The 13,357-nt window shown below is 38.9% G+C and overlaps 1 protein-coding gene across 1 annotated transcript in view; it reads left to right on the top strand.

The window, feature by feature from the left end:
- The window catches only part of LOC102972133 (coiled-coil domain-containing protein 170-like), a 38,164-nt gene extending 26,639 nt beyond the window's left edge, over nucleotides 1-11,525 (top strand). The window contains exons 6-8 of the mRNA XM_042989265.1: nucleotides 5,549-5,719; nucleotides 6,985-7,200; nucleotides 11,214-11,525. Coding sequence (XP_042845199.1) covers nucleotides 5,549-5,719; nucleotides 6,985-7,200; nucleotides 11,214-11,375 — 549 coding nt within the window. The 3' untranslated portion in view covers nucleotides 11,376-11,525. The remainder of the gene's footprint in view (nucleotides 1-5,548; nucleotides 5,720-6,984; nucleotides 7,201-11,213) is intronic.
- Nucleotides 11,526-13,357: the final 1,832 nt, after the last annotated feature.

Below are 13,357 nucleotides of genomic sequence, written 5' to 3'. Positions count from 1 at the left end.
ATTCTGTGCCTCCCTCTCTCTCTCTGGCCCTCTCTTGCTTGCGCCCTCTCTCTCTCTCTCTCTCTCAAAAATAAATAAACATTAAAAAAAAATCCTCTCCTCTTTCCATATCTCTCATTTCTCTAAAATGCACACATTTGGTATTTTTTATGAGGGCATTTGTTAATGTATTTCTTAATGTGCTTTAAAAAGCCGATTCGAAGGAAAGAAGCCCAAAGGAATGACTGTACAAGTGGAGCATCAGGCACTGTGTTCCCCAGAATGTCAGGACACGAACTGTCAGTGTCCGACACAAACTGTGAGATCATGATCTGAGCCAAACTCAGGAGTCAGATGTTCAACTGACTGAGCCACCCAGGCACCCGTAAAATGCTATATTAAATTTTAAGAATATTCAATTAACACCTGCTCTCTATAACTCTTGAAACCAAGTGAAAAGTTTTTAAGAAAACAATAGTAATTTCCCCCAACCTTCTTTCTGCCTATTTTACCCCAGTAAACAGTAGTATATATATCTTCTACAACTATTGCCATGGTTATGGAAATAGTCAAGTACATGTATGTAGGTACTTTTTATAAAACTGGGACTGTGTGGGGGCACCTGGGTGGCTCAGTATGTTAAGCATCTGATTCTTGGTTTTGACTCAGGTCAGCATCTCAAGCCCTGCGTCGGGCTCTGTGCTGACAACGCGTGGGATTCTCTCTCTCCCTCTCTCTGTCCTTCCCCTGCTTGCACCCTCTCTCTCTTTCAAAATAAATAAACTGGAAAAAAAAACTGGGACTAGGCTAGTTAAATACTCTTTTTACATAGTAAAAAGTAAGTACCTCATGGTTTTTCCTTAGGTTAAAAGAATGGATTTAACTCATTCCTTTAATAGCTGCATAGTATTCCACAGAGTATATATAACTTATTTATTTGATTAGTTCCCTACTGATGGACTACTAAATTATTTCCACCTTTTATGCCACTACAAATAATGTAGCAATAAATATATTTATACATATGTCTTTCCACATTGGTGCTTTCTCCCCCTAGGCGATTGAGTTCTAGATATGAAATTATAGGATCACAGTGTATGAGTATTTTAAATTTTAATAGCCACTGCCAAAATACTACCTTCCAAAAAGCAAGAGTTTCACTTTCCAAATAGAAATGCCTGAGTGCCTGCTTCTTCTTCACAGCCTAGCCAGCATTGGATGATGTCATTCTTTGAGAGAGAGAGAGTTGGGTTAAAATAGTATAGTTATAACATTTACCTGATTACTAGTAAGGCTGACCACCTTGTTTTTTGTTTGTTTGCTTGTTGGCTTCTTGTATTCCTTTGCTTCCCTACTCCTCACAATTTGGACCTCATATGCAGAAGGTTGAGTTAATCAAACTCTATGGTTCATAACACACTATCTTGGGTCATGGAAGAGCTTTCTCTTATTTATTTACTCCTTTTAAGTCTATTTTCCCATTCCCTCTTCCAAAAGAGAGCAATCTAATGTGTTTAATGTGTATCTTTTTGTCTATACAATGTGGGGGTTAGGGGTGCTGACACCTTCCCCATGTAGTTGAAAGGTCCCATGTATAATTTTTGACTACCTCAGAACTTAACTACTAATAGCCTACTGTTGACCAGAAGCTTTGCTGATTACATAAAGAGTCAATTAACACATATTTTGTATGCCATATTTATGTATATGGTATTCTTATGATAAAGTAAGCTAGAGAAAAGAAAATGTTAAAAAAAAGTCATAAGAGACAATACATTGTACCATGAGAGAGTACTGTACCATGTTGATAAAAAATTTGCATGTAAGTAGACTCACACAGTTCAAACCCATGTTGTTCAAGGGTCATTTGTATATGTTCTTTTAAATATACTTTTATTTTATTACTTATTTAATTTATTTATTTACTTATTTACTTATTTTAATTTTATTTTTTAAAATTTATATCCAAATTAGTTAGTATATAGTGCAACAATGATTTCAGGAGTAGATTCCTTAGTGCCCCTTACCCATTTAGCCCATTCCCCCTCCCATACCCCTTCCAGTAACCCTCTGTTTGTTCTCCATATTTATGAGTCTCTTATGCTTTGTCCCACCTCCCTGTTTTTATACTATTTTTGTTTCCCATCCCTTATGTTCATCTGTTTTGTCTCTTAAAGTCCTCATATAAGTGAAGTCGTATAATATTTGTCTTTCTCTGACTGACTAATTTCACTTAGCATAATACCCTCCAGTTCCATCCACGTAGTTGCAAATGGCAAGATTTCATTCTTTTTGATTGCTGAGTAATACATATATATATATATATATATATATATATATATATAGCACACCTGTATACTCCAATACTCCAGTATATATATATACTCCAATATATATATATATACCCCAATATATATACTCCAATATATATATAGTACACCTGTATCCCTTGGATAAATACCTAGTAGTGCAATTGCTGGGTCGTAGGATAGTTGTATTTTTAGTTTTTTAAGGAACCTTCATACCGTTTTCCAGAGTGGCTACACCAGCTTGCATTCCCATTAAATTATACTTTTATATGTGTATTTTAATTTGCATAAATAGTACTGTGGTAAAATCTCATTCTATTACTCAGCATTATATATATTTTTTAAATATTTATATTTAGAGAGAGAGAGAGAGAGAGAGAGAGAGAGAATCCCAAACAGGCTCTGTGCTTTCAATACAGAGGGTGACCCGGGGCTTGATCTCACAAACCATGAGATCATGACCTGAGCCGAAATCAAGAGTTGGATGCTTAAATGACTGAGCTACCCAGGTGCCCTCAGCTTTATATTTTTAAGATCCACATAGTATTGCTATTTTCTCATCTAGTTCATTGCTTGTGTCTACTGCATGGAATTCTACAGTGTGCACATGGGCCATGATTTGCCTGTCCACTCCTCAGTGATGAGCACCCCAGTTACCTCTGTCTTTCTGCCACCACAAATACTGCTACCAACATCCTTGTACAAGTCGCCTTAAGGACCTGTTTGCTCAAGATTGGAATTGGTGGTTCATTGGATAGATGGACATTTAATTTGATTAAGTACTGCCAGTCGGCTTTCACAGAACAATAGTCCCACCAGAGATACAGGAGGGCTCTTGAATCTCCACATTTTTGTCATTTCTTGGCATTAACCAGCTTCCTAAATTTTCCTATTTTGGGGGGTATAAAGTGTTGTTAATTAAATTTGCATTTCTCTAATTAGTGAGTTGGAGCATTTCTTTTATCTTTTTTAGTCTTTTGGCTTTTTAGTCTTTGCCTGGATGTTTCCTTCACCCATTTGCCTATTTGGGTTCCTGTCTCTTCTTGTTAATTTCCAAAACCGTGTGCATGCCTTCCTCACCCTGCTCGGGCTGTTACCCTCCATGGCAGGTCACCTCTCCACCTGGGCTCTCCTTTCACCCTGGTCAGGCTCTGAGTCCCTCTGCAGGGCAACCCACCTCTGTGTCCACTTCTGCCAGCCCGCTTGGGTCACAGCTTTTCTCTTTTCATTCTGGTGCCTACCTTGTCCCGCCCATCTACCAGCATGAGGACTATATTGTCCAGAGAGGAAAAGAAAGGAAAGGAAGAATAAGAAGAGAAGGAATAAGAGCACCTGCTTTATGTTTAACCTTTCAAATATCCTAATAAATGTGCTTAGTTAAACTATAATTATTCTGTCAAGAGGCACTTTAGCTTTGTGCCACAAATATTGACATGGACTGTTTTCCTTATTTTTCATTTTAAACATAGTAATACACTTTTAGGTTTCCAGATGCATGGGATTTAAGATTTTTGTCTTTTATTACAACATGCTGGAAGTACCTGATCCTTGAGAATTTATTGAGACTTCTTACATGGCTTAATACTGGATTGATTTTGGTAACTGTTCCACGTGTGCTTGTAAAGAATGTGCTCTCTGTTTGTTGGGCATAAAGTTCCATAGATAGTTAATGCTCATATAATTCATATGGTTCAAATTGTCAGTATCTTTGATTTTTTTTCCTTGATTCTGAAAAAGTATGCCAAATTCTCCAAGTATAATTCATTTTATTTATTTATTTATTTACTTACTTATTTATTTTGAGGGGCAGGGGCAGAGAGAGGGAGAGAGAGAATTCCAAGCAGGCTCTGCACTGTCAACATGGAGACTGACACAGGGCTCAAACCCATGAACCATGAGATCATGACCTGAGCTGAAACCAAGAGTTGGATACTTAACTGACTGAGCCACCCAGGTGCCCCTTTACTAGGGTTTTTTGTTTTCTGGTCATGATTGCATATTATTGTTTTCTAGAAAATAATGTATTTCTTTTAGATTTTCAACTTTTTGCCACTGAATTATAAAATATTCTTTTAGAATTCTTTTCATATAATTGTCTCTCGTCCTTTTGGCTAAGATCAAGTGTAGAATTATTTTCATATTTTCTGTATCTATGCATTCTGTATGTTTTTCCTTCCTAATATTATGTATTTTTTACTTTCTCTCTTTTCTCTTTAACCAGGCTTGCTTGGGGCATCTATTTTATTCTTCCAAAGAACAGTTGGGTTTTTTTTTAATACAAACGTTATTATCTTTTGATTTATATATAGTGAAAATATATGGTATTTTTATTCAATTTTTATCCTCTCTTTTTTTCTGGTACTAATTTTATAAAGTATAGATTATTAGAAAGAATATAATTAAAATCACAGTAATCCTAGCACTGTAAGATAAGCAGTGTTAAAATATAGGTATAATTCTAATATTTTTCCATAGAGGGGCACCTGAGTGGTTCAGTTGGTTAAGCATCTGGTTCTTGATTTTGGCTCAGGTCATGATCTTGCAATTCATGAGATCGAGCCCCCGGTCTGGTTCTGAGCTGACAGCATGGAGCCTACCTGGGATTCTCTCTCTCTCCCTTGCTGGCTGCCCCTTCCTCACTCATGCTCTGTCTGTCTCTCTCAAAATAAACAAATAAATACTTAAAAAGAATATTTTTCTATACCTATGTTAACATAATTGGTAGGCAGTTTTTCTTAATCCTCCTCTCTTCATTTAGTTGTAGCATTAATATTTTCTTTTAGTAAATATTTTTGAAGCTTGACTTCTAGGGAATGTATAATCAATAATATGTAATTTTTTGGCATTTGCACTGTTACTGCTTTTTTGTGTTATAAATAATGTAAAGAATATATTTGCGTATGCATCTTTACTAAATATTTCCTTATAATACATTCCTTGAAAAGCTGATCTCCTCTGTTACCATCCGATGTTTATGAAATTGTCTACTTACCTGTGCCCTTGTTAGCACTGAGCCACCCCTTATATTGTCATACTTTATTTTCCAGATTATTTTAATAATGCATATTTATGGTGAAAAAAAATTTACTTATATAAGTATTACTGTCTGCAGTTCATTAGACTAGAGTAGATGTGGTATACTAGTGTGGAACACCACCTTAAAGCACAACTTCTTTATTTCCATACTGTTGATTTCTGCAAAGGAAAACTCTGGGATTAAGAATTCGTGGATAGCAGAACATGGCAAGATATCCAAATAGCTAGAGAAAGACAATGAGCAACAAACACTATTGAATATTCAGCAGAATTTGCAGAATGCTACGACTCAAAGATTAGAGGAGAAAATTCAGAAACTTCAGAAACAGCTGAGTGATTTGAAATTGTCAAATAAAAGTATGAAAACTCAACTGACAAGAGTAAATGTCCTTAAGGTAAGTAAAGGAAGTGAGCTTTCAAAGATTCACTTAAGCTTTGGTCTTGTTACTATTTTAGCTGCATGTTTCTCATTGAATTAAAAAGCATTCTTATGTACACACATAAGAATATATATTGGATAATAAAATTAGATGCATGCAAATCTACCATTTATCTTAAGAACGAGAGCATTATCGGGGAGCCTGGGTGGCTCAGTCGGTTGAGCATCCAACTTCGGCTCAGGTCATGATCTCGCGGTTTGTGAGTTCGAGCCCTGCATCAGGCTCTGTGCTGACAGCTCAGAGCCTGGAGCCTGTTTCAGATTTTGTGTCTCCCTCTCTCTCTGCCCACCCCTGCTGGTGCTCTCTCTCTCTCTGTCTTTCAAAAATGAATAAACATAAAAAAAAAAATTTAAAGAACAAGAGCATTATCAACTCCACTGAAGCCATCATGTATTCTCTTCCCTACTTCTCAAAGGTAACTGGTATTCTAAATGTTGGGATTCTAGAACCCTTGCTTTATTTTATTTTATTTTTTTTTTAACGTTTATTTATTTTTGAGAAAGGGAGAGACACAGCATGAACAGAGAGGGAGACACAGAATCTGAAGCAGGCTCCAGGCTCTGAGCTGTCAGCACAGAGCCCGATGCGGGGCTTGAACTCACGGACCGAGAGATCATGACCTGAGCCAAAGTCGGCCGCTTAACTGACTAAGCCACCCAGGCGCCCCAGAACCCTTGCTTTTTAAGTTTTATTTTGGTCTTTCTTATTGGGGTAATAGTTAAAAGTTTTACTCATTTTGGGGGCTCCTCTTTGGATCTTCTCCATACCAAGCTTCGCTGTACTATTTCAAGCATACATTTGATTCCTTAAACCAAAGGTGCACTAAATACTTATGGATCAGTGTGTTTTTTTTCCCATTCTATCACAATATTTATCTTACTTCAAAGCCAGTTATTGTCTGTATTTCTGAATTTGGCTAGCAGAGGCTGTAAGACTTTTGAAGGCATGGAATACTCGTTAAACGTCTTTAAATCCCAAGTGTCTAATTGATACAGGTGCTCAGTGACTGTTGGTTATTGATGAGTTTGATGGTTAAGAAATGTTCTCTTAATTCATAAATTATGGAATTTTCTTTCTTTTCCGTATATCAGGTCAAAAAAAAAAAAAAACAAGAAGAAGAAGAAGGAAAAGAAGCATGGGTTATACCATGCATCTTGTCTATTATTTAGAAAAGATCTAATCACAGCCATCTCCCTTCCCCCAACCTTATACCCTCACAGGACAAAACAATTGAAAAGCTCAGGCAATCTTTAACAAAAGCTGAACTAACGCAAGGGAAGACAGTTATGAAAACAGACAACTTGAAAACTACATCAGACTCTGCCAAGACAGAGGAAAGAGGAGACAAAGAGAAAGTCCATCAGATGTTAGACGCTATCAGTCCTGAGCGCTACACAGCAAAGAGCACGCTTGATAAAGTATCAGGACAACAAGAGGTTTGTTTTATTACTTTATTAAGATTCTTTAAGTCGAAGTGATCAACACCCATCTCAACTTAGACTCTAAGCCAGATAAAAAGGACGTTGTTGGCTTATGGAATCAAAGGTGAGTTAAACAGCCAGACCTCTGAGAGGGCCCCAGGATCAGTGCCTGGAGCCTCATACAGCTCTTTTCACCATCTCTGCTTGGCTTCGCCATGTATGTAAGCTTGCTTGATATTTAGAGATTCTGTGACAGGAGAGAGAATCCCAAGAAAGTGTCTTATAAGCCCAGCTTAGATCAAATGCCTATTCCTGGTAAATCCTCCGTGGCAAAGGAGGGGATATATGATTATCTTACGTTAGGTTTGCATACACATCCTCCGATTAACCGGTGACAAGGAGGAAAACGATGTGAGAGACTGGGAGTTCAGGGGAACCCACGTGTCTGGGGCTGAGTCACTTTTAGGAAAAGAGGGCTGTGCTTCTAAATTTGCTTAGATTTCCACTGCATTTACAGAGCACATGTTTTCGGAGAATTTTTTAAAGGCTAACTGGTAATTTAGGGCTATTGTGAGATTATATGCCGCCTGTCCATTATTAATTCTTACAAAATATGTAACTTTAGAGATTACCTTAAGAAATTCTTAAAACACAAAATCATGATATTATTTGGCTTTTTCTCTTTTTAAACTTCTGCTTATGTATATTCTTGTTTTTATTCTTCTCGATGTTCCTTATTATATTTTCAGTCAGATCTCTTCTACTTTGGGTACTCTGTAGCTTACTCCTTATCTCTGAGATGACTTTGTCTTGTTCTTGCCTGACTTAAACCTGACCTCACATCTTATCTATGAGACATCTTGGATATCTTTTTTTGTCCATTTGTATTCTGAATACTGTATTTCTGATTCAAAACAAAGGTTCCCCCCCACCATGTCTGAAAATCCTTGTTTGATATTTAGTCCATACCGGGTATTGTGTCAAACATGTTTCTTTTGCTTCATGGGAGTTCTTTGAAGGGGGGTGGGGGGTCAGGGCAGAGTTTCATCACCTGACTAGTTTGGAGGAGGCTATTTTCTTCTTAAGGAAATTTGGATGGGGGCATCTAGGTGGCTCAGTCGGTTAAGCGTGCGACTTGGGGTCAGGTCATGATCTCACGGATTCGTGGGTTTGAGCCCCGCATCGGGCTCTGTGCTGACAGCTTGGAGCCTGGAGCCTGCTTCAGATTCTGTGTTTCCCTCTCTCTCTGTCCCTACCCCACTGGCACTCTGTCTCTCAAAAATAAATAAACGTTAAAAATTTTTCAATAAAAAAAGAAATTTGGATGGATATTATTTGCCATTTATCTATTCACTTTAAAATCCTTTTAATTGTCCTGCCCTCTCAATTTTAGGTGTTTCTACTTTACATAGTTACAGGGCATGGTTTACTTACTTAGTTACTTAACTCAATACTACCCTCTTGTGTTGGTACAGTAAGTGCAGTTTCTAAAGTTTACCACCTCAAGTCTTTTACATTGAGGTGTGGGGGGGTTTATGTGATGTCTGATTCTGCAGTACACTCTTGTTTATAGAAATCACTCATTTCCCACTGTTTGCTTTTCTCTTTTCCTTTATCTCTAAACCTCCAAGGAACACCTTACCCTTCCAAGTATCTCTTCCTCCCCTCAGAAACCTTGTCCTTTACAACTGCCCATTTCGGCTAATGTGTTTCCAAGGCCCTCTCTTTTCCCTCTCACTTGCCAGGGTTCTGACCCACTAGGTCTTGGACTTCTCAGTATTTCCTCATTTATGCATTGTCCTATTTCTGGGCCGCCCCTGGAGGCCAGCTGCATCCTTCAGCCTGGGCTCATGATTTATGGGTGATTAGAGCTGCTTTCCTTATAAAGGAGGAGGGGTGGAGACAGATGGATTTTGGGGACTGCTATTATCATACAACAAGTCTGAAATCAAAAAAGGAATTACCTGGCACAAAAACAGACACATAGACCAATGGAATAGAATAGAAACCCCAGAACTAGACCCACAAAAGTAAGGCCAACTAATCTTTGACAAAGCAGGAAAGAACATCCAATGGAAAAAAGACAGTCTCTTTAACAAATGGTGCTAGGAGAACTGGACAGCAACATGCAGAAGATGGAAACTAGACCACTTTCTCACCCCATTCACGAAAATAAACTCAAAATGGATAAAGGACCTGAATGTGAGACAGGAAACCATCAAAACCCTAGAGGAGAAAGCAGGAAAAGACCTCTCTGACCTCAGCTGTAGCAATTTCTTACCTGACACATCCCCAAAGGCAAGGGAATTAAAAGCAAAAGTGAACTACTGGGACCTTATGAAGATAAAAAGCTTCTGCACAGCAAAGGAAACAACCAGCAAAACTAAAAGGCAACCAACGGAATGGGAAAAGATATTTGCAAATGACATATCGGACAAAGGGCTAGTATCCAAAATCTATAAAGAGCTCACCAAACTCCACACCCGAAAAACAAATAACCCAGTGAAGAATTGGGCAGAAAACATGAATAGACACTTCTCTAAAGAAGACATCCGGATGGCCAACAGGCACATGAAAAGATGCTCAACGTCGCTCCTCATCAGGGAAATACAAATCAAAACCACACTCAGATATCACCTCACGCCAGTCAGAGTGGCCAAAATGAACAAATCAGGAGACTATAGATGGCGGAGAGGATGTGGAGAAACGGGAATCCTCTTGCACTGTTGGTGGGAATGCAAATTGGTGCAGCCACTCTGGAAAGCAGTGTGGAGGTTCCTCAGAAAATTAAAAATAGACCTACCCTATGACCCAGCAATAGCACTGCTAGGAATTTACCCAAGGGATACAGGAGTACTGATGCATAGGGGCACTTGTACCCCAATGTTTATAGCAGCACTCTCGACAATAGCCAAATTATGGAAAGAGCCTAAATGTCCATCAACTGATGAATGGATAAAGAAATTGTGGTTTATATACACAATGGAGTACTACGTGGCAATGAGAAAGAACGAAATATGGCCCTTTGTAGCAACATGGATGGAACTGGAGAATGTGATGCTAAGTGAAATAAGCCATACAGAGAAAGACAGATACCATATGTTTTCACTCTTATGTGGGTCCTGAGAAACTTAACAGAAACCCATGGAGGAGGGGAAGGAAAAAAAAAAAAAAAAAAAAAGAGGTTAGAGAGGGAGAGAGCCAAAGCATAAGAGACTCTTAAAAACTGAGAACAAACTGAGGGTTGATGGGGGGTGGGAGGGAGGGGAGGGTGGGTGATGGGTATTGAGGAGGGCACCTTTGGGGATGAGCACTGGGTGTTGTACGGAAACCAATTTGACAATAAATTTCATATATTGAAAAAAACCCAAAAAACAAAAAAACAAAACAAAACAAAAAAAGGAATTACCTTAGAGATGAAAAGCAAATAAAAAAGCAAATAAAAAAACCTAGGTTTAGTCTATAAAGTGTAAAAATAAAATCTTAGGAGTGCTTGGGTGGCTCAGTCAGTAAAGCATCCAACTCTTGATCTCAGAGTCATGAGTTCAAGGCCCATGTTGGGCTCTGTGCTGGGGGTGAAAAAGACTTAAAAAGAAAAATCTTAAAATGAAAAGGACATTTTAAATAAAAAGTTCTTGTAATAGAAGAGACCACTTTTCTTTCTTTCTTTTTTAAATGTTTTTATTTATTTTTGAGAGAGAGAGAGCAGAAGAGGAGCAGAGAGAGAGGGAGACAGAGGATCCAAAGTGGGCTCCGTGCTGAGAGTGGGAGAGCCCCATGTGGGGCTTGAACTCATAAACCATAAGATCATGACCTGTGCCAAAGTCGGAAGCTTAACCCACTGAGCCACCCAGGCACTCCAAAAGAGACCATTTTTCTATCTTAAAAATACAATTTCAATGTAGAATGTTACATATCATAGAGAAATGTTTAATAAGACTACATTTCTGATACTGATTTTATTGTACATAATATGTAGGTGACTGAAACTAATGGTATGACTTGATGTTTTTGGTGGTTTTTTGTAGCTTACTGATTTTCGAGAAACTATTATGAAGATGTTGGGATTTAACATGAGAACAGCAGACAAGGAAATCATCAATCACCTAAGGCTTATTATACAAGATTATAAAGCATCTGACAAACCAAAGGTTGCTTCTCACTCTGAGACTGGACAGGATAATGAATAAAAAAGTTCTGTCCTTTTCATTACTCCCGACAAGAACTCAGTAGATATGGGCATCTCCTGTAGCATCTTGAATGCAGCAGCTATGTTATGAATAAAATGCACTGAGAATTTTTCACTTGAAAAATTCTCACCTTTGATATTTGGCATTTAACTTTGTCATTGTCGTGTTCTACACATTTATTTATGGTCTAGTCTAGATTGTTACTTGCAATATACAATATCTAATTATATTTATTATTAATTGTATTTTAAGCAGGGTATTAATCAGGACTTGTGTTCTTAGTTGTAATATTTATATTTATAGTTAACAGCCTATTTATTTCTAGAGTGAACAATTTCCTGGGTATACCCGCTTACAAATCCAGGTACAGTTGTGTTCTATACTTTGAATCTGTCTTATCTATTTGATTAACTGAGAGTGTGAAAACCAGATACGAAACGTTGAGTGGCAAAAAAGTAATTAAGAATACTTACTTTTTAAAGGCTTTTTAAAGAGTTTATTTATTTTGAGAGAGAGAGAGAGAGAGAGAGAGAGATCAAGTAGGGGAGGGCAGAGAGGGAGGGAGCGTGAGAATCCCAAGCAGGCTCTGCACTGCCACTGTGGAGCCCCATGCAGAGCTTGACCTCACAAACTGTGAAATCATGACCTGAGCCATGTCATGAGCCATGCCATCAGCCATTCACCTGAGTAAAATCAAATTCGAGTCAGACACATAACTGACTGAGCCACCCAGGCACCCTGAAGTCAATGGCTACATTTTAAACAATTATAACTTCTTGGGGTGCTGAGTGGCTCAGTCAGTTGAATATCTAACTCTTGATTTCAGCTCAGGTCATGATCCCAGGGTCATGGCATCAGGCCCCATGTTGGGCTCTGCTCTGAGCATGGAGCCTGCTTGGGTTCTCTCTCTTCCTCTCTCTGTATCTCCCCTGCTCATGCGCATGCGTGTGGGCTATCCCGGAAATAAAATGAGGGTGCCTTGATGGCTCAGTCGTTGAGCATCTGACTTGGCTCAGATCATGATCTCATGCTTTGTGAATTCGAGTCCCACACTGGGTGAGCAGGAGCCCCAAATTGGGTGAGGCTGCTTCTCAATCTCAATCTCTCTCTCTCTCTCTCTCTGCCCCTTGCTTACTTACACCCTCTGTCTCTCTCTCTCAAAATAAATAAACAGTTATTATAATTTATTATTTATTTCATTTAAAATAGGAAACTGTTCCTCTTCCAAGGTAGTTTTAGACTTATCCAAAATGTCCTCCATAGGAACAAGTCAGAATCTGGACTCTCAGTATCTGCTGTGGTCATCTAAAAATATCTCCTGTGGAGCTTAGTTTTATTTTTTATTTATTTATTTATTTTTTAACGTTTATTCATTTTTGAGAGGCAGAGACAGAGCATGAGCAGGGGAGGGGCAGAGAGAGAGGGAGACACAGAATCCAAAGCAGGCTCCAGGCTCTGAGCCATCAGCACGTGGGGCTCGAACTCACAGAGTGTGAGATCATGACCTGAGCCAAAGTCGGACACTCAACCGACTGAGCCACCCAGGCGCCCCTGGTTTTAGAAGAATCTTCAAGGTGGAAGGGGTCAGGTTATACTGGAGCTTAGAGAGGTTGTATTTTGGAGAAAATGATTATCTTGAATACTCAGTCAAGGACTGTTATGCCCAGAATTCGTGATCCCCAAAGACAACTAGGGAGCCCAGTCCGATGCAAAAGCAAAAGAGCCTTTATTCGACCTAGCTCGAGCTCAATCCCCTACCGGCACCGACGCAGCGGTGAGATGCCGGGGAAAGGACAAAGGTTTTATTGGGGCCTAGGGGCAGTTGGTGAGGTAATAGCTGTGGCCTCAGCCAATTGGTTGGGGAAGGGTCGGGGTCCTGTTACGCAGGCGTGTTTTGATCAGGAAGTTTGAACGGGTGAGCGGGAGGTTACTCAAGGGGAGAAGTTGAGGTCAAGGTGAAGGACACAGAACAAGATGGAGTT

The sequence above is a fragment of the Panthera tigris genome, chromosome B3 (assembly GCF_018350195.1).
Source record: "Panthera tigris isolate Pti1 chromosome B3, P.tigris_Pti1_mat1.1, whole genome shotgun sequence".
In the NCBI taxonomy this organism is placed as follows: Eukaryota; Metazoa; Chordata; class Mammalia; order Carnivora; family Felidae; genus Panthera; species Panthera tigris.
This window is presented reverse-complemented; position numbering and strand designations above follow the sequence as displayed.